This window comes from Microcaecilia unicolor, chromosome 3 (genome assembly GCF_901765095.1).
Source record: "Microcaecilia unicolor chromosome 3, aMicUni1.1, whole genome shotgun sequence".
Taxonomy (NCBI): domain Eukaryota; kingdom Metazoa; phylum Chordata; class Amphibia; order Gymnophiona; family Siphonopidae; genus Microcaecilia; species Microcaecilia unicolor.
Window position 1 is genome coordinate 109,965,474 of NC_044033.1, and position 22,303 is coordinate 109,987,776.

General features: G+C 41.3%; 1 protein-coding gene across 1 annotated transcript in view; it reads right to left on the bottom strand.

Moving 5' to 3' along the window:
• Window positions 1–629: 629 nt before the first annotated feature.
• ACSS1 (acyl-CoA synthetase short chain family member 1) overlaps window positions 630–22,303 on the bottom strand; it is a 167,199-nt gene continuing 145,525 nt past the window's right edge. Inside the window, exons 13-14 of the mRNA XM_030196271.1 lie at window positions 5,331–5,452; window positions 630–1,285 (exon numbers count right to left, since the gene is read on the bottom strand). Coding sequence (XP_030052131.1) covers window positions 1,109–1,285; window positions 5,331–5,452 — 299 coding nt within the window. The 3' untranslated portion in view covers window positions 630–1,108. The remainder of the gene's footprint in view (window positions 1,286–5,330; window positions 5,453–22,303) is intronic.

Consider the following 22,303-nt stretch of genomic DNA (forward strand, 5'->3'; position numbering starts at 1 on the left):
TATCTAATAAGATAATTTGATAAGATGATTCTAGGAAGCTTGAGGTATTTTTTCTAGTCTTGTGTAGTAAATTACTCATCAAAGTATACAAGATCTGATATAATCAAGAACAGTAGGTCTGAAAAACAAGAATATACTAGGACAAGTAGTAATTCTCATGTAGTCATCTACTTCCTCTAGTTTGTCACCTTAATGTATTCTTTCTAAAAATATAATCATGCAGGAGTACATCCAGAGTATTTCAGCCCACCTACCAAACTAATCCCTCCAGCAGCGCTAGTTTGTTCATATGCATAAAAAAAGAATTTGGGTTCAGTCCTACAGCTCAGGTCGTAGTGGTATGGATTTGGTTGGGTTCCTCCCAGTGGCGTAGCCACAGGTGGGCTTGGGTGGGCCAGGGCCCACCCATATATGGCTCAGGCCCACCCAACAGTAGCACGTGTTTAGTGGTAACTGGTGGGAATCCCAAGCTCGGCCAGCTGAAAATTTTCCCGATGGTAATGAAAACGCTACTCTCCATGGCACTGGCACCTGCGCATGCTCAGTTTTCAGTGCATGCCTGCTGCCAAGGTGGAAAGAAGTGTTTTCCCACCAGCTGAGATAATTTTTTTTTGGAGGGGGGGGAGGGAGAACACTTGGTGCCCATCTAATTCTTGCCTAGGCCCACCCAAAATCTGTTGTCTGGCTACGCCCCTGGTTCCTCCATCTGAGTTAGGCTTAATTACATCTTGGAGTTGACAAATTCAGGCCCACAGAGGAAGTCAAAAACTGACACTACTGTCATGGCTCCTCGATCAACAAAGATGTGGTCCAAGCACGAAGTCTTAGAAGGAGGCAGAGCTGAAGATGGAAAGCAGCGGAAAGAGAAAAACCAGCCAACCTTTCCATCTTCTCCCACACTGCCCAAAAAAGACAAAATTTGGAATCTTTCCCAATGAAACTAACTTGTACTACAAATATGCCCTCACCATCCAAAGTCAATAAAAGCTACATGTATGCCCTGTACTCAGGATAAAATTGCACAGGAACATCAATGATTTGTATGAACTATAGTTTTGTTTTTCCATATTTAAGGCTTGTGAAGTAAGAGAGACACAGAATCCTCCTGTTACGGAGCAGATTGATCACGTTTATATTTCTGAAAGGCCTCTAATATTTCTGCAACAACAGTAGGATCATCTAATGTCGTTATATCTCCCAGATCATCAGGCTCATCAATAATGACTTTCCTCAGCAATCTTCTCATAATTTTCCCAGAGCGCGTTTTAGGAAGTCGTTTTACTACCTGAGGAAGAAAAGAAAACACCAGAATAAGAAAATGAATGAGTGAAAAATGTAGAACGTGATGAAATGGAAATGTTAACTAAAATACATGGGGCCTAATATTCAGTGTTTTGCTGACCGCCGCCGGCATTATCCCTGGAAATTCAATGTCAGATCATGTTTGGGCTCCGGCATTGAATTTCTGGGTATATGTAGCCAGCGATAAAAGTGTGATATTCAGCACTTAACCAGCTATGGTGAACCACATAAAGATAGGTCTCACTTTTATGCGGTCCTATTAATGCGGTTGCCTTGGCCGTTAAGCGGAAGTTTATATGCTCTTTTATATTATGTATATTGTGATTGTAAAACTATAAAAATAAAGGTAAAAATAAAGATCATGGAAGCAAAATTCTAACCCGTGAAAAGAGCCATATGCTAGACTTGGTGTTCTGCAAAAGAGTAAATATTTTTGAGAAAGAGGCTGTTGGCATTGATATTACACCCTAGCATAGACAGATCATTTTCTAATAAAATATTCTATAGCCTAAAACAGATGGCTGGCCAGAGTTTGGAAGGAAATCTGAGACATGAGAAATTTAACTGCTGAGCGTTTCCTGGAGGCCTTAATCTAACCCTATGTGAATGAAAAGCTGACTACGGTGTCGGAATAGGTTGGCATCTTGAATCCACACTTAGCAATGGCATCTGAAAAAAACAATGTCCCCATAAAATGTTTTATGCACAAATGATCTTCTTGATTCTTCCCATAACTACAGGTCCTTAAGTGTCAAGGATGTAAACTGGAAATAAAAATATATCTCACCCAGATGAAGACAAGCTCAATGTAAAAAAAAAAAAAAAAAAAAAAAAAACACATGGCAATATAACGCCAGAGCTTAACAGTAGTCAAAAACAATATTTCTCGCAATGCATTGAACAGGTTGCAAATTCAACCAAGCAGCTAGTCAAAATAGTAAATAGTCTACTGCAACCCCCACAACATAACCAGCCTTCCCAGTCACAACTGACCAGCTATGATTTTGCCACTTTCTTTGCCAGCAAATTAACGGTTTCCATCATGACCATTGCACAGTGGTGGCCCTACCAATAGGCCAACTGAGGCAGGGGCCTCAGGCGGCATTCTTTATGGAACGATATCTTCCCCCTTTCCTTCCTCAATTCCCTTCCCCAGCCTACTTTCTTTTTTTTATTTGTTTTTCAAAAGTTGGCGGTGGCAGTGATCTCCATATGCTGCCCTGCTGCTGGCATCAGCATTTCCTCTCTGACATAACTTCCTGTTTCCTCAGAAGTGGGGCGCAGTACAGAGGAGATGCCGGTGCTGGCAGTAGGGCAGCATATGGGAATCACTGCTGCCTTTTGAAAACAACAACAAAAATAGAAGGTAGGCTCAGGGAGGAGGGATGATTAACTCAGTAGTAAAGTCTCACATGGTAACCAGACAGTAATGATCTATGCGCGTCAAATGCTTAGCACATGCCCATTACGCACGTCCAAAAATAAACATTATTTTTGGACACGCATATTGGACGCGCACCAAAAATGAAATTTCCACAAGAGCCACACGATAACTCCATTTTGGCGGGCATAGACGCTTATGTGGCTTAGTAAAAGGGCCCCTATATCTTTGAAGTGTCTAAAAAATAAGTTGGTCCTCTAAAACATCATCACTATATATATCTATATCTATATCTATCTATATAAATATATAATTAGCAAGCCTCAAGTCAAGCCTTACCAGTAGCAGGTCCCTCACTTTGCAACTCACTCCCAGATAGGCTATGTCTAACTCAAGACTACCCCTATTTCAGGAAGCAGATGAAAACCTGGTTGTTTTGCCAAGCCTTTAATGCCTGTGACAACTAACTAGCCACACCTGGACTAGCTTGTCACACATGTTATAATTAAGACCAGTTCCACATAATTTTTTCAATTCAACATATAATTGCCTTAGTTTAGCTACCCCAGTATCTTTGTCCTACCCTTCTTATCTGATTACATGCCTGAACTGAACTTGCTCCCCTCCAGCTTCTTTCCCCTCCCTCTCAGCTGCATATTAAGATGTTTCATTGTATTGTACTGACACTGTGAGAATTATATCCATGTTATTTGAATGTTCTTCCATGCTGCCTATTAAGATGTTTTATATTATATCTATGTTATATGAATGTTCTTCTATGCTGCCTATTGTATTCTGTTGACATTTGTCATTGTTACAGAAATGTTCTACTGAGCTGTTTTAATAAGCATATTTCTGATTCTTATGTTCAATGGTCCCACTTAGGTTATTCATACCTCTCACCTAATCGCCTTTCTGTTTGCCCAGTTTCACAGTTGTTTATTAAGTTCTTCGACCTTTATCACACAGCACTCTTAGTAGTTTATCATCAGCAGTTTCATTCATGATGCCGATATTAAGTACGCTTTTTTCACACATTATCTTTTTTTTATTCTTTACGTAAACTCTTTTTACATCATAGTCATGAAATGACACTTTTATATTGATTCTAGCTCTGTTTTTATTTTGATGACGCTACACATTAATATTCAACAGCATGGAGGTAAGCAGAGCAGTGCTCCCTATTTAACCTTGTTTGCATCAATGTATGTTAATTTTTATGTTACAATTCTGCTCAACTGCACTATAAAACATTTATGTATCAAATAATTTGGGAATTCGCTAAATGTTTCATTCTTTTATATATTTTTATATATTATTCTTATTTTTGTACTGATTTGTTCATTACTTTTTAAATCTAACTGTTTTATATTTTATTTTCTTAGATTGAATATATGTTTTTTTTACTAGACCCCTGACACGGGCGCTTGGTCGCTGAAACATGGACCGTGTCAGGTCCAGCTAATAAAGAGCTTCCTTTGTCCTGTTCCTAAAGGTCCACTTCTTGCTTAGTTTTGGTTTTTGACTGTACTACTACTACTATTTAACATTTCTAAAGCGCTGCCAGGGTTCCGCAGCGCTGTACAATTTAACAAAGAAGGACAGTCCCTGCTCAAAGGAGCTTACAGTCATAAGGACAAAAATGCAGTCAATCAAATTGGGGCAATCTGGATTTCCTGTACTCAAAACCCTCTCTTTTTTGCTTTGAAAACAGCCATGGCCATGCAGTAAGATTGCTCTTACCGTGTGACCTTGAAAGGGGAGCACTTACCACCATCCACTGAGGTGGTGGTAAGGGCTCCCGCACTAACCTGGCGGTAACCAGGTAGCACGCAGCGCCGTCTGATTACCACTGAGTTAGCGCTGCACTAAAAATTACAGCCCTATTTTCCCCAGCACGGGAAATGGTGCACACTGGGACTGGAACTACCGCCAGTGCCCGCATTGAGCCGGTGGTAGCTCCAGATTAGCGTGCGGTAAGCCTGCGTTGGGCTTACTGCCACTTTGTAAAAGGGCCCCTCAATGTATTTTAGCCTTACATTTTGTCATTTTACTATTGTTACCTGTAGTAGGGCTGTACTAAATATTCAGATTGGATTTGGCCCCAAATAGTGACCCAAATACATTATATGTATTTGGCCGAATAGTGATTTAAATTCTAATACGAATAATCCAGGGCTTTACTGTGCTAAATCCTACTGCAATAAACACTTGATCTCTGATTTCACATTGCTTCTTTTATTATTTGTTATGTTGAAGCTCAATACCCATTATTCGTATTCTGTATTCGTATTCGGCCAAATAATATTTTTCATTATTCGTATTCCGCTGAATAGTAAAATGTAATTCGTAACAGCTCTCTACCTGTTAGCACAATGTAAGTAGCTTATGTCCAGCTATACCTGACTGTACATTGCCTTGAGTTAATTTCCTCATAAGGGTGGTTAATACATCCGTTTCTGTTCACTATTTTTTGGCTACTAATAAAAATCATTTAAACATACATACATAAAAATAGCCTGCTCGAGCCCTTTCTATAAATGTGTTTATCAAGAACCTCAAATGCATTGTGTAAGAACAGTATTTCAGTCCATGTTTGATCAGAACTTTGGCATATATCTTACAGCTGTATTCACAAAAGACTTACCAGAACATGATCAGGCACGGCATATTTTGCTATTTTGGAAGCAACTATCAACTTGAGCTGTTCTTTCACCATTTGTTCTGTGTGAGTTACATTATCTCTTATCACTATGAAGGCGAATGCAGCTGAAAGAGAAGTAACCAAACACATTACATAGTATTTCCATATAGTGCATAAAGACAATGAAACATTTCATCATTAACCAAATACTTAAGTTTTTATTTAAGACCATGGATGCAAGATTCATTGTAAGTACAAGTTTATACGCTCTTATATATTATGTATATTGTGATTGTACAACTATAAAAATAAAGATCATGGAAGCAAACGCTATATTCTATAACTATCTATATATATGGGCTAGATTCTATGGCCTGAAAATTCTGCGTGGGGAAAAAAATACACTTGGGCGTATTCTTTAAAGTACACCTAAATTTTATAAAATAGGTTTAAATTTCCATGCAGTATATAGAATACGCCAGGCAGCTCTCCACGCAACCAAATGCAGTCACGGCCATTTATGTCTTACATCTATGCAGATGATGTGCAGCTACTCATACCCAATGAACCTAACTTACCTACAGCCTTGAATAAACTGATTACCTGTCTAACATCAATTAAAGAATGGGCTAAACACAACAAACTTTACCTGAATCCAAGTAAAACCGAGCTTCTCTGGGTCCCTAACACAAGTGGATACAAACCTAACATCAAAATCCCTTTTAGGAAGTATGAACTCCCCCTCAAATCACAAGTCAGGAACCTTGGAATACAGTTAGATTCAACACTTACACTGATTCCCCAAATCCAAGAAACCTTCAAGAGCTGCTTCTACTATTTGTGACAGCTACGCTGCCTCTTTCCTTACATCGAGAAGGTAAATCTTATCCCAGTTGTACATGCGATGATAACATCAAGACTGGATTACTACAATGCACTATACAATGGTCTGACTATAAAGAGCCTGCACCAGCTCCAGTTGATTCAGAATGCAGCAGCAAGACTCATAGAAGGTTGCAAGCGATGAGACCATATCACACCATTTTTGCAAAAACGTCATTGGCTACCAGTACAATACAGGGCAAAATTTAAAACTCTATGTCTGATCTTCAAGGTCCTGAAAGGAAATGGCCCTGAGTACCTGAAAAATAGGATGATACTCCACACACCGCCAAGGACACTAAGGTCCTCCCAAGGACTTTCACTAACCACACCCTCTCCAAAAGACATTACACGATGTGATACCTGCAAGCGAGCTTCTCCGGAGTAGCCCCCACACTCTGGAATGCACTGCCTGAAAGGCTGTGCTTAACACAAGACTATCTCTACTTCAGGAAGCAGGTGAAAGCTTGGCTCTTCAACCAGGCCTTTACTGGAAGAAGCAACTAACTCATTAGTCTCACTCACACACACAAGGAGTGACTCAGGCTGCATATACTGCAGCAGGACATGTTTATCCACTCCTACCCTAGCTCAGATATTTAACCATTTCTCTGACCTCATGTGCAACTTTCTTTAAATCAATCACCTTACTTTCTAACTCTCCCTACTTTCTTACCCTTCTATATGTTACATCTTTGCGTTATCCTTCGCTATCAATTATGTTCTATTACGTATTGTGTTGACATTGTAAATAGTATACCATGCCATTATTTTTGAATATTTTTACTGCTGTAATTGTCTATTGCTCATGTTTGCTCTATTCTTACTTGAGTGAATTCCTTCAAAAAGGCGGTAAATAAATAGTAATAATAATATTAGGCGTAAATCCTGATGCCTAAATGAGGTTAACAGTGAATGTGTTTTATAACAACGTGCATAGATTTTAGAAACACCCACACCCTCTATTCACCTATGCGACTTAGAATTTACATGAACCATGGTACAGAATACGCTTAGTGAGTTCTGCATGTAAATCTTAATTAATGCCAATTAGTTCTAATAATTGCTTGTTAACAACCAATTGACAGCGCTGATTAGCTAGTTAAACAATTAAGATATGTGCATTGTTATAGAATATGCTTCGATTTCTGCGTGGAAATTAAGGCATGATATATAGAATCAAGCAGTAAATACATTCCATCCAAAAAAAAAAAACCTCAGGTATGTTTTTCCACCAGTTTCTCAGATTATTCTTTGGAATTGTTTGGCTTGTGGTTTAGAGACACATGGATTCCTCAGAGTCAACATTCCTAGTCTGCCTATTCAGTTTTAGAAGAACAAATATCCTGGAATCTGATCTAGCTCATATACTGTGATGCTTCCAAACTAAACTGCAGCCAAAAAAAAAAAAAAAAATCAGGAAACTAAGACATTTTCCTGGGAAAAATGCCAGAACAATAGCAGAATTATACACCCAGTGGTTTTCAAAGAGTTTATTCCAAACCACAGCCTCCTAGAGCCAGAAGCATGGTGCTACATTGCACAGCTTTTAGAAGCTGCTAGCTCAGGTAGAAGTGGTTTCTCAAACTCCATGATAACCTTTGAGTGGGTAATTTTGTAAAAGGCTGCCTAACGTGGGCAGCAATTCAGTGTCGTAGCCAGACTCAGTATTTTGGATGGACCCAGAATTAACTTAGATGGGCCCTTCCATGCCATGACCCCCATCCGGAGATATAAACAAATTATAGGTTTTTTTTCACCTACCCCTCCTCAGTGGCATCCCTGCATCTGCCCACCTGCCGCTGAACCCTGTTCCTCCCCAGTGTACCTTTCAGGCATCCCAGCAACTGCAGTGATTAATTGTTGCTGCCTGCGCTGGCCCCGCAGGCTTCCATCAGCCAGATCCCACCAGACAGGAAACAGGAAATGATGTCAGCGAGGGCAGGACCCTGAACTATCTCCATGATCCTATAAAAGTCGTAAAAAATTGTGCATGCAAATTTAGGCGCATTCCTAATTTGCGCAAGCAATTAAATAGAATAATGAGCCAATTAATGTCAATCATTGGCTTTTTAACAAGCAATTATTGGCACTAATTAGATTGAATTGGGACTTACGCAAGTAAAGTTAGGCACAGGAACTGCGCCTAAAATGTATGCATGGTCCAAAAAAGAGTGTGTGGAAATGGGAAGGTCATGGGCATTTTGAGGCTGAACTGGGGTGTGGTTTTGAGTTACATGCGCATTTTCATTGGTGTATGGCCACGCCTAAATTTTTCATCATTCTGGAGAAGGACTGCAGTTGGCTCATAGAATACCATTTAATCAGATACTTTTTGGTGCCAACTTTTTATATAGAATCTAGCCCTACAGGACTTATGCACGCCCTTATAGAATACATACTAACAAAATGTCCCAAACATTTGAATTTGCACCAGATTTTCTATAACTGCAATAACACCTCAGTTTATTCAATTTTTTATGGGGATCATCAGATCTAATGCATCTCACACCATATGAACAGCCTTGTTCTTTCTTCACAGAAAAAATGGTTGTGGTGCAAATCTTCATAAGATCACCCTTCTTTTCTAAATTTCTCTTTACTTTTGTTGTTATTTTACATATTTTAGTATCTAATTACCCAAATTAGTTTGAAATGGTAGTATTAAATGGTGTGACACCTTGTAACTCCAAAATTCCACAATCAGGATCGTTTCTAATAAATCAATAAGGAACCTCAAACCTCCTCATAGGGGACACACTGCAACATTAGCTTAGTCCACTATTTTAATGAAGGAGTAGAATACTATCACTGGTTCCAGTGAGGAGAAAGAAGAGAAAAAAAAAAAACAACCGCAAAAACTCATAACTACATGAGAAAAACGGATGGCATAAAAACTCTCCTAAGGAGTTAAACAAGGTGAAACACCCCTCTTCCAACCAAGTGTACCTTGCATCCCCCCAAACACACTCATCAATTTAAAGCCTGGCCCCTAAACCTAGACCTGCTCGCCCAATTTTTCAAAGTGAACAAAATAAACAATGTCTTTAGGAAAATCGCAGGCTTATCTAACCCGCACAGTCTTTGCACAAGTCAGTTTTCCACAAAAACCAGTCACTTATCTGCTTGTTGATAACTCCAGGCTCGGTTAGTTTTGTAAATCCAGGCTGATGGTAATAAAAATGGAGAAGACATTAGTCCCTGACTAAGGAGTTTCACCTTGTTTCACTCCTTAGTCAGTGAAGGAGAAAGAGAGTTTTTATGCCATCCGTTTTTCTCATGTAGTTATGAGTTTTTGCAGTTGTTTTTTTTTTCTCTTCTTTCTCCTCACTGGAACCAGTGATAGTATTCTACTCCTTCATTAAAATAGTGGACTAAGCTAATGTTGCAGTGTGTCCCCTATGAGGAGGTTTGAGGTTCCTTATTGATTTATCAGAAACGATCCTGATTGTGGAATTTTGGAGTTACAAGGTGTCACACCATTTAATACTATCATTTCAAACTAATTTGGGTAATTAGAACTTAAATTAAGAAGGTTTGGAATTTCCCAGTTATTTATATAGAGTATTTTCTAACATATTTTAGTATGCCATGACTGTGCAGTATAACAGCATTGTTTTGCTATAACAAAAGTGCATTTTAGTACAAACTTATCTTTGAAAAACGGCAGCTTTCAAGCGCAGGAGAACCTCCGCCCTTATAGAATAGCACTTAGGGTGCTTATGCATGTAAGTGCTATGTTTCCTTGCACTTACACGTACAAAGGGAAACATAAATGCAGGCGCCTATTTATAGAATTGCCTCTCATGTTTGTACCTGAGGCAATGGAGGCTTACATGACTTGCCCAAGATCACAAGAAGCAGCAGTGGGATTGGAACCAGGTTTCCCTGGTTGTCAGCCCAGTGCTGTAACCACTAAGGCTAGTTCTCCACTCCAAGGCTTTTTTATGCACATAGAAGGGCTCTTATAAAATTACAACAAGGGTTATGTACATAGAAATATGCGTTTGACCAAGAAGGCATGTGCTTTTATGCAACTCATATGTAGATATGTTTGGGGTGGACAGTGGACAGAGTCGTGATATGAACATAAGAATAGTTATACTGGGTCAGACCAATGGGCAATCTAGCCCAGTATCCTGCTTCCAACAGTGGCCAATCCAGGTCACAAGTACCTGACAGAATCCCAAATAGCAACAACATTCCATGTTACCAATCCCAAGGCAAACAGTGGCTTCCCCATGTCTGTCTGAATAGCAGACTATGGACTTTTCCTCCAGGAACGTGTCCAAATGTTTTTAAAACCCAGATACGCTAACCGCTGTTACATCCTCCAGCAATGAGTTACAGAGCTTAACTAGTCTCTGAGTGAAAAAAAATATTTCCTCCTATATGTTTTAAAAGTATTTCTATGTAACTTCATTGAGTGTCCCCTGGTTTTTGTACTTTTTGAAAGAGTGAAAAATTGATTCACTTTTACCCGTTCTACACCACTCAGGATTTTATAGACCCCAAACTCAGGATCATATAGACCTCATGTACACGCAAACATTAATCCCTACTCTTGAGTAAACATAAATGTCCAGACCAATGTTGGCATTATTCTTGCCATTATGGTGCTAGTATAATACAAAGACATATATGAACCAATATGTCTTCATAAAACAAGTGCCTGCTTGACTTTCACCCAAGGGTGGCCTTTGGTAAATGATCCTCTACAAACATACTTTTACCCACATGAACTTGAACTTTGGGAATTTCATTACAAAAACATTTCCAAGAGATCATATGATATGCTAGTTGGAGAAAGCAGAACTTGAGCTTCACTTTGGGGTCTCCTGTGGCCCATCTCAATTATCCCTTTCATCTTTCATTTAATCTCACTCTAAAGACAAAATCTGAAATGCATAGAAGTTTATGGACAAATTTGGTAAGATCTGATCCGGCAATCCAGCTTATTTTCGAAGGAAAAGGGTGCCCGTCTTCTGACACAAATCGGGAGATGGGCGCCCTTCTCCAAAGGGCGGCCAAATCGGCATAATCGAAAGCCAATTTTGGCCATCCTCAACTGCTTTCCGTCACAGGGATGGCCAAAGCTCAAGGGGGCGTGTCGGCAGTGTACTGAAGGCGGGACGGGGCGTGGTTAAGAGATGGCCGTCCTCGGCCCATAATGGAAAAAAGAAGGGTGTCCCTGACGAGCCAAATTTACTTGGTCCCTTTTTGTTCACGACCAAGCCTTGAAAAGGTGCCCGAACTGACCAGATGGCCACCGGAGGGAATCAGGGATCACCTCCTCTTACTCTCCCAGTGGTCACCAACCCCCTCCCACCCAAAAAAAAAATTAAAAAACATTTTTTTGCCAGCCTCTATGCCAGCCTCAAATGTCATACCCAGCTCCATCACAGCACTATGCAGGTCCCTGGAGCAGTTTTTAGTGGGTACTGCAGTGCACTTCAGGCAGGCGGACCCAGGGCCATCCCCCACCTACATGTTACACTTGTGGTGGTAAATGGGAGCCCTCCAAAACCCACCCGAAACCCACTGTACCCACATCTAGATGCCCCCCGTTATCCTTTAAGGACTATGGTAGTGTTGTACAGTTGTGGGTAGTGGGTTTTGGGGGGTTTTGGGGGGTTTTGGGAGGTTCAGCACACAAGGTAAGGGAGCTGTGCACCTGGGAGCAATTTGTGAAGTCCACTGCAGTGCCCCCTAGGGTGCCCGGTTGGTGTCCTGGCATGTGAGGGGGACCAGTGCACTACAAATGCTGGCTCCTCCCACGACCAAAGGGCTTGGATTTGGCCGGTTTTGAGATGGCCGCCCTTAGTTTCCATTATCGGCCATCTCTAAGGGCAGCCATCTCTAAGGTTGACCCAAATGTTGAGATTTGGCCGTCCGCGACCGTATTATTGAAACAAAAGATGGCCGCCCATCTTGTTCCGATAATATGGTCGGGGACGCTTTACGGGCCGTCCTTAGAGATGGGCGCCCTTATAGATGTTATCCCCCATGCAAAGAGGTAAATTGGAGGCCTGATCACGAGTCATGAAATTATGGAGGCTATTAAGTTACTACCCCGTACGAAAACACCAGCCTAGAGTTCTGTTGGAATTTTGTCAAATGTTTTCCCCAGTTTTAACTCCATACTTATCTGCAAGAGGGTTCAGCAGGTGGGTCCTTCTTAGAGGCAAAAATAATAGTAATCCTGAAGCCTGGTAAGGAATCCCGCTTCACTAAAAATTATAGGCCAATATCTCTAATCAATGTGGACTAAAATTATTGGAGAAAAATATAAATTCAAAACTAACAAATTACAGGGTCCTTTTACTAAGCTGCACTAATGGAATTAGCATGTGCTAACAGCACAAACTAAATGCTAAGAAGCCCATTGTATACCTATGGTTTTCTTAGAATTTAGCATGTGCTATCATTAGCACGCACTAAATCCATTAGTGCACCTTAGTAAAAGAACCCCTACAATTGGAGGGCATATTGCATTTTTTAGACAAACTTGTACATTATGTACATTCCTTATTTATACAACACAATTTTGGTATCACATGAGTACCAGTATAGTTTTGTCTGTTTGGTTTATATTTTCGTATATACATTTATTATTTTGAAGATGATCTTATTTCATTAGTTTGCTTATAAAAATATCTTTTTATCATTGAGTATTAATAATTATTACTTTCATATTTAATTTACATAATTTTATATATGGATATGTATTTTGCTTTGTGCTTTGGGAACTTAAAGATTGGAGTTTAAAGGAGGAATTGTAGTTAGTGATAGGCATACATAGACAAATAGAGAGGGAGATGCAGTGTCAAAAGCTGCTGAGAAATCTAGCAGTACTAACATTGAGGCGAATCCCTTGTCTCGGTTTCTGTGAAGATCATCTAGCAGGGATACGAGGATCGTTTCTGTTCCATAACCGGGTCTGAATCCAGATTGACATGGATCTAGCCAGTTACTCTTTTCTAGCCATTCATTAAATTGAACACAGACTGCTTGTTCTATGAGTTTCCCTAGAAACAGGATGTTGGATACTGGCCTGTAACTTTCAAGTTTGTCCTGGTCAAGGTTGTTTTTCTTCAGCATAGGGCAAACCACTGCCCTTTTTAATGCTGTTGGTAGTTGTCCATTAGAAAGAGAGGTGTTCACAATTTTTGTGGCGCCTTCTATAAGGCCTATACTTGCCTGTTGCACTATCTTTGATGGGAAGGGATCAAGGGAGCAGGTAGTTGGTCGAAGGTCTCTTAGGAGTTTGTCAAGGCTCTCCTCTGCTTGGTTGAATTGGCAGCCTGTGTAATGCATTGAGAGAAATACTGTTTTTTTGGTTGCTGTTAAGGCTTGGCAGTACTTTGCCATGTGCTTCCTGCAGTTTAACCTGTCTTCATCCAGGTGAGATTTGCGACATTTCCTTTCCAGTTTTTGTCCTTCGCATTTAAGGATCCGAAGTTCTGGAGAAAACCAAGATGAGCGTTTGTGAGTGAGGCAAAAGACCTTTTTTAGTGGTGCTGTTTTCTCTAAGGCAGGGGTGGGCAACTCCGGTCCTCGAGAGCCGCAGGCAGGTCAGGTTTTCAGGATATCCACAATGAATATGCAGCTTATAGATTTGCAAGCACTACCTCCATGGTATGCAAATCTATCTCATGCATATTCATTGTGTATATCCTGAAAACCTCACCTGCCTGCGGCTATCAAGGACCGGAGTTGCCCACCCCTGCTCTAAGGTATTGGCTAAGTGTGTATTCCAGATGTCAACTTGTTCTGACACTGTTGTGTTTTCATCTATATGTGGATAGTCCAAGGCCTCTAGGAAATTCTCAGTGGTCAGCTTATTTTGTCTCTGATCTCCTTCCAAACTCTGGGAGGTGCCATTTGTTTCAGGTGGTCACTTAGAGAGAATTTAATTAGAAAATGGTCTGACCATGATAGGGGTGTTATTTCAATACTGTTATCCCAGAATTCTGGGATATCCACCCCTTTGTAGAATACCAGGTCTAGTATGTGACCCTTTTCATGGGTTGGAGAATTGATCACCTGTGTAAATCCTAGTGCTGACATCGTGTCCAGAAAGGCAACTGTGGTGGTATCTGGGGTTTTGATGTGTAGATTGAAGTCTCCCATGATCACCAACCTAAGGTAATTCAGGGTCACTTGAGTAATCAGGTCTAGGAGTTCTTGCACAGATAACATGTTGTTACGAGGTGCTCTGTATACCATGATCAGCCAGATTGGCTTCTCCTCTTCAAGTTGGATTAAAAGAGATTCTGATCCATGTAGCTGGGGGATGGATATTCTGTGCAGTTTGATTGTGTCCCAAATCAAGACTGCTACCCCTCCACCCTGTCTTCCTGGTCTTGGTTGATGTTAGATGTTGAAACCTGTTAGGCATAGTTCAGCCAGTGGTAAACCCCCACTTTCATCTATCCAGGTTTCACTTATTCCTAGGATGTCAAGATGCTGTTCGTTTATGGCATCATAGATCACCAAGGATTTCTTTGCAGCTGATCTGGCATTCACCAGTCCTATAGTTCCCAAGGGTGGTCTGGGGGTGCTGTAGGTAGCTTTGGTGTGACAATGAGGTGATCTTTTAAGTACTGTTATGTAGATGTTTGACCTCTTGCACATTTGCCTTCTCTGTGGTTTGTGTGGGTTATGGTTTCCTCTCCCACACACCACTGAGATGCTTGCATGACACATTTTTGGGTCAGAAGCTAGTTAGGCAAAATTTCACTGGGTGGTGCTGCAATCCACTCTTTGGAGTACACCCTGTAGATCAGCAGTCTTCCTAGATGTCAATGCAGGGTTAAGGCTTTAATAGCTGAAAGAACAGACCTTTTAAAGTTGTAAATTCAGACCAGGCCTGTGAGATCAAAGTCTTCCATCAAATAGAGAAACAAATGGCTGCACTTAGCACTTCTTTGTGAAATTCTTGGAGACAGTGCATAGGTTTCCTTTAGTTTTAAGGAATCTAAAAGATTCAGAGCTATAGAAGTAGATTATGTAGTTAAATTAAAATTTTTAACTCACGGATTGCAGGTATGAACTTTAGAGTTTCTGGTTCTGATATCCTTGGATGGTCTAATTGATGCAGGTTGCTATTGGCTTTTTCTTTATTGTCCCAGAGGAAGGCTAGATGTAAATAAGGATCCAGCTCCAATCTCAGTGCATGAGGAGAGTTATTTAGGGGAGATAAAATTTCCTTTCTCCAGCCAAAAATAAATGGAAGACGTTCGGAGTAAAATTGAGGACTGGTGCCTCAACACAGACTAAGCAGAAGTCAGTAAAAGTTTGGGTTGTAAATAAGCAGAAAATAAGCAGAAAATGTAGTTATTTATTCTAAGTTGCAGAGCCTGATGTGAACCCAGCCAGCCAGCTCAAACTCTTCTGCAGGTTGTTGCAGTTCCCTATTTTAGTACTAATAGTAATCATTTCTATAGTGCTACTAGATGTATAGAGCACTGTACACATTATATGCAGGCATTTTCTCTGTCCCTAGTGAGCTCTCAATCTGAGTTTTGTTTTTTTGTACCTAGGACAATGGAGGGTTAAGGAGCTACAGTGGGAATTAAAGTTTTTTTGAACCCAGTTCCCCAGGATCTCAGTCCACTGCACTAACCATTAGGCTACTCCTAAGCCCTAGTAAGAACACAATTACATAAGATTTTGGTTAATTCCCTTTGGAAGGGGAAAAGGCTCAAATCCCCTTTGCTTTATTAATTAAACCAAGGAGTAAGGAAGCTTTTAGATTTTCAGACCTACGATGGTACTGCACTGTAATTAGTTTACATCATATACAGTACATGATTGGATACAAGGTACCTCTCATTACTCGGACTGCGGTTTGGAACATCTGACATGGGGCAAGTGACACCTTCAGGCATCCTTCATACTTTATCCCAACTATTACCAAAAGTAGTCATGTCTCACGTATTAATCAAATTTGCTAGATGGGCATGGTGTCAGCTGGGGAAAATATTGGGATGTAATGTAGAATGTACCCCTTTATTACCAATCAGAGAAAACCTGGAATTCCTACCTGAAAATCAGAGAATAAGGGTATAACCTTTTTGGCGATAATTCTTGAGGAAGAGGGTACTACTAAAACATTAATCAGCTACAAGAATTTTCTTTACCTGTAAGTCAGTACTTTTCATACATGCAGCTACAACAGGGGTTTTCAACCCAGTCCTTGGGACACACCTTGCCAGTCAGGTTTTCATGATATCCACAATGAATATGCATGAGGCAGATTTGCATGCACTACCCCTCCACTGTATGTAAATTTATGTGAGACACACCTTGCCAGTCAGGTTTTCATGATATCCACAATGAATATGCATGAGGCAGATTTGCATGCACTACCCCTCCACTGTATGCAAATTTATGTGATGCATATTCATTGAGGATATCCTGAAAACCTGACTTGCTAGGTGTGTCTTGAGGACTGGGTTGAGAACCCCTGAGCTAAAACATTATACATCGGGCTGTCCAAAGCAGTGCTTACAGGAAGTGATTACCCAAGCCTGCCTAAACCTCCCCTGAGCTAAAACATTATTACTTCGGGCTTTCCAAAGCAGTGTTTACAGGAAGTGATTACCCAAGACAGACTGCCTAAACCTCATACGGGAGATTTCCATACCACTTTACAAGAGCTTGAAATGGAATATAATTTTGAGGGGCTAGCTATAAAACGGACAAGGTAGTGGTTACAGTGGACCAGATGAAGAAAGCTATAGATATCACAGATAATGTTTTATTGAGGGAACTACAATATAAACTGTTGGTCAGGGCTCATATACCTCTAGACTCAATTCTTTTGGAGTCAAATTCTTATGGACCTAACGGGGTTTGCTTACTGGAGCTGGGAGGGAGACAGGGGAGCTTGAGTGAAGGTCTTAATTTGTTTATGCAACAGGCAAACCTGTTAGTAGCCAAATGTATTTTGGTGAATTGGAGGAAGGAAAAGGCCCCTACAGTTGCCCAATGGTGAATATTATTTCAGATGATGATGATAATGGATAGAATAGTAACATAGTAAATGACAGCATATAAAGACCTGGATGGTCCATCCAGTCTGCCTAATAGTCACTCATTTTCAAGTCATGATTAAACCAACAATGAAAGTGATATAAAATACTTGATCATTGTCTTTCTTTGGTATTTCTGGTACATAGACCACTGAAGTCCTCCTGGCCTTTTTAGTTTCCAAGTACTGAAATTGCCGTCGAAGCCCTATCCAAATCCATCTTATCAATTGTGGGACACAGACCGTAAATGTCTGCCCAGCGCTGTCCTCATGTTCCAAATTACTGGAGTTTGTCGAAGCCCTCCCCAGCCCATCCTTAACCGGATTGCCATATACGGGACCCAGACATTTCCTCCAACCACCTTCAAAAATGGGCCAAATTCCAGAAGAAATGGGAACCATTTTGGAGCTCATTTTCTCAGAGGCAGGAGTGTGTTACTTCTTTTAACTGAAGCTTAGCATGTGCGCTAACAGAACTATTACATACTAAATGCTAAGAAGCTTACAGGTATAAAATGGGCTTCTTAGCATGTAGCGTATGCTAAGCATTAGTAGAAGGGCCCCTTAATGTCTTAGTGTTGGATAATTTCTGTGACTAGCATTTCACTGTAAGATAGCAGATACTGTTCCCATGGGTTTATGGGAGGGGTAGCGAAGAGGGAGGGGTTCGAGGATATACGAATATATCCTAACTTGAGGCAAACTAAATGATTGAAAGATGCATTTATTAAGTTACAGTTAGCAGGACACCTGCTAAAAAGTTGCATACTGGTGTCTGCATGATAAGAACCAACACTTGAATTCTGCTCAATTTAAATTCATATGTATGTTAAGAACTGGTGATTACATTGCTCAGTTGTTGTATAATGTTACTGATGCACCTACAAAATAAGATTTTAAAAAAGCATAAATCTCTGTTTTGTAAATGCTTTTTTAAAAAAACATATCCCTTAGTTATACAAATATGTGTTGAACTTTTTCGGGATCTTGCCAGGTATTTGTGACCTGGATTGGTCACTGTTGAACACAAGATGCTGGGCTTGATGGACCTTTGGTCTGTCCCGGTGTGGCAATACTTATGTACTTATGGTTTGATAAAAAGTAGAAAGTAATTTTTTTCTTACTTAAAACATCTTTGAGTAAGCATGCAAAGGCTTTGCTGTTTGGGTTAAGTGTTAACAGCACCATTAGAACTTTTGTGTGGCGGCCTACAAGGGGAAAATGGCACCTTCCTGTCAGTCAGTATTCCAAGGCACCTGATGAAAAAGGATATTTAACTTTCAAGGGGTGAGATGAAGTCCCAAGGGCTATGGCCAGGCTAAACTCTCGGCATACTAGAAAGTTGCCTAGGATGACAACTAAGGGTTTGGGGGGAGGGGGAGGAGAGGGAGGTGACAAACAGCAGCTGCAGACAAAGCAAAACAATACACCTTGACAGCCACAAAAACTCAAAAACCATTAGTAAATAACTTTTACCTGCAGGAAAAATGGGTAGTTGTCAAATGGCTTAATTAGCCGGGTATATTGCTTGTGGAAACTGCCCTCATTTCCCCGGATTCTATATAGTGCAACTTGAATTGCGTGTGCAAATCCGGTCCTATTCTGGATTTGCACAACAATTTAATCAGCTTAACAAGCCAATTAGACCACATCTATAGATAAATGCGGTTGCACAGCAGGTATGCTTAGGGGTGGAGGTTGGGCAGAGCATGGGCAAAGTCACAACCTACATGCCTAACTTATTAAATATATGCATTCATACTAGAGAATTGCACGGGGACAGAAATCTTATCCATCCCCGCCCGTCCCTGCTAGAATCTCACCCATCCCCACCCATCCCCGCAAAAATTTAATCCATCCCAACCCGTCCCCGCAAGAATTTAACCCATCCCCACCCATCCCCGCAATAATTTAATGGTACATAAAAGAAAATTCTGGTTAGCTCCCTCAGTCTCTCTCTGGATTTGAGCCACATCACTGTAGGCAAGGAAGGAATGGAAGCTGAAACTTAGAACACTCTGGTGTGCACATGTAAGATTTGTCTCTGATTTCTGGCACTGTGTGCTGAGAGGTCACCACATGCACGCGCCAGTAGGTCAGGTGACATCCGATGCTCTTGCCTGTGTCAGAGCTGAGGTCTGTGCATCAGCCCGGGAGCAAAGAGGATTAATTGTAACATAGTAAGTTACATCAAATAAAGACCTGAACGGTCCATCCAGTCTGCCCAATAGTCACACTCATTATCAATTCATGATTAAATCAACGAATGTGATATTATATACTTTCTTTCGTGTTTCTGGAACATAGACCATAGAAGTCTATCTGGCCCTATGTTCCAGCTGCTGGAGTTCTTGCTGTAGCCCACTCCAGTCTATTTGTCTTCTCATTTGTGGGACACAGACCGTAAAAATCTGTCCAGCACTGTCCTTATGTTCCAGCCACTGAAGTTGCTGTCTAAGCCCTTTCTAGCCCATCCTAAACCAGACTGCCATATATTAGACACAGACCATACAAGTCTGCCCGGTATCGGCCCTAGTTAATCACAGCCAGAGTCGCCATCTAAGCGTCACTTGACACATCCACACACATGCAGCCATTTAAGGTTAGGATTTTTATAACTTCCATTTTCTAATTAGAGATCCTCTGTGTTCAACCAAGCCTTTTTGAATTCCATCATCATTTGTGTCTCTCCCACCTCCTTAACGGAAGACTTTCCACATTTGTGCTGTTAAAGCAAGGAGGAAGAGGAGGAGGAGGAGACAGCACTCAAGGTACTCGGTAGATGAGAGGCTGATGCAGTGCAGCATACACTTCCACAGGAACCCCGCAGAACTGCTTCCATCACCGCGGGCACCGGGAACCCTGCAGGACCTGCTTCTGTCCCCGTGGGAACCCTGCAGAACTGCTTCCGTCCCTGCGGGAATCCCGCGGGATTCTCGCGAACCCCGTTCCCGTGCAGCTCTCTAATTCATACTTAAAGTATGCACCAACACTGACATTAGCTTTCAAGAAGGCTTAATGACTGCCCTGTCAATCTAGGCACAGTTTCTGCAAGATGGGTGCCCACGGCACTTATTTTCGAAGCATATGGATGTCTCAAAATGGCCAAATGGAAGTCCATATGCTTGAAACATACAAATCCCGATTCTGCAAAGGCAGAAAAGGTATGTCCAACACTGCAGTATGTCCAAACAGCAATTACCGAATGGGAAGAAACGTCCAAGCCTAAAAAGAAGGTTGTCCTAAGTTAGACCTGTTTCAGTCATGTCCAGGGTACAAAAAGATGCTCTGATTGAGCAGCTGACCACTGGAAGAATTAAGGCATGACACCTCCTTAATCCCCAGTGGTTGCTGTTTCTCTCCCTCTCCCCTGAAAATGAAACTGAGATACCAGGCTCCATGACAGCTTCAGGTATTATGGGCATTCTTAACAAAGCAGGAAGTACGTTTGAGGAGTAATCTAGTGGTTAGTACAGTGGGCTGTAAACCAAGGGACCAGGTTTAAATCCCACTTTAACTCTTCATAGAATTAAAAGACCCATCCAGTCTGCCCATCCTCTGAAACCCCTAATTCTTACTGTTCCTAAGCGATCCCACATGCTTATCCCATGCCTTTTTAAATTTTGTAACAGTCCTTGACTCCACCACCTCCACCGGGAGATCATTCCACGCCTCCACCACCCTGTCTGTGAAATAATACTTCCTTAAGTTACTCCTAAGCCTATTCCCTCTTAACTTTGTCGTATGCCCCCCCCCCCCCCCCCATTCCAGAGCTCTCCTTCATTTGAAAAAGGCTCTCTTCCTGTACATAAATGCCCTTGAGATATTTAAATGTTTCTATCATGTCTCCTCTCTCCCTCCACTCTTCCAGCATATACATGTTGAGGTTCATAAGCCTATCCATATAATTTTTGCATTCAAGACCGCTTACTAATTTCGTAGCCGCCCTCTGGACCGACTCCATCCTGTTTATATCTTTCTGTAGGTGCGGTCTCCAGAACTGCACGCAGTACTCCAAATAAGGCATCACCAGAGACTTATACAACGGCACTATCACCTCCTTTTTCTTGCTGGTCATGCCTCTCTTTATGCACCCAAGCATCCTTCTGGCTTTGGCCGTCGCTTTTTCTACCTGTCTGAAAGCTTTAAGGTCGTCAGACACAATCACCTCCAAGTCCCACTCTTCCTTCACACACTGAAGCACTACACCCCCTATACTGTAGCGTTCCCTCGGATTTCTGCAACCCAAGTGCATGACCCTGCATGTTTTGGGATTAAACCTTAGTTGCCAAATATCAGTCCATTCCTCTAGCTTTGCTAGGTCCTTCCTCATGTCATTCACACCCTCCAGGGTGTCCACTCTGTTGCAGAGTTTAGTATCATCCGCAAAGAGACAAACCTTCCACAATATCGCTCACAAAGACGTTAAAAAAAGCCAGCCCTAGGACCGATCCCTGTGGTTCTCCACCGACGACCTCCTTTTCCTCAGAGCAAGCTCCATTTACCACCACCCTCTGTCTCCTACCATTCAACCAATAGGCAGCCACTATGGATGGGATCCCCGAGGCTCTAAGATAGGGGTATCCTGAAAACCTGACTGTCAAGGGGGTACTCCAGGATTGATTTGGGAAACATTGCTATATACTCCTTCATAGTCCTATGCAGTCTGCCTATACATACCAACTAATAAGCTCTACAGCAGTGCTCCCTCAAAGCAGGGTACATGTGTGCAAACACAAATCATGAACCTGCCCACACAGCAAAACGTGGAGGCTCATTTTCAAAGCACATAGACTTACAAAGTATGGAACTTTGTAAGTCTATGTGCTTTGAAAATAAACATCTCGTGCACACAAGAAAATATTGAGACATTTTAATCAGTTAATAGAAAGCAGCACAGAGAAACTGAACTATTTGCAACTGGTGCTCTGCCAAGTTGGCTGTTAAGATCCCATCTATAGGGTGACGCTATAATATTAATCATAGATTGTTAAAATTTAATAATGACAGTGTCGCCAGCAAAGTTCTCCCTAAACTGTGTGATTCTGTTTTACAA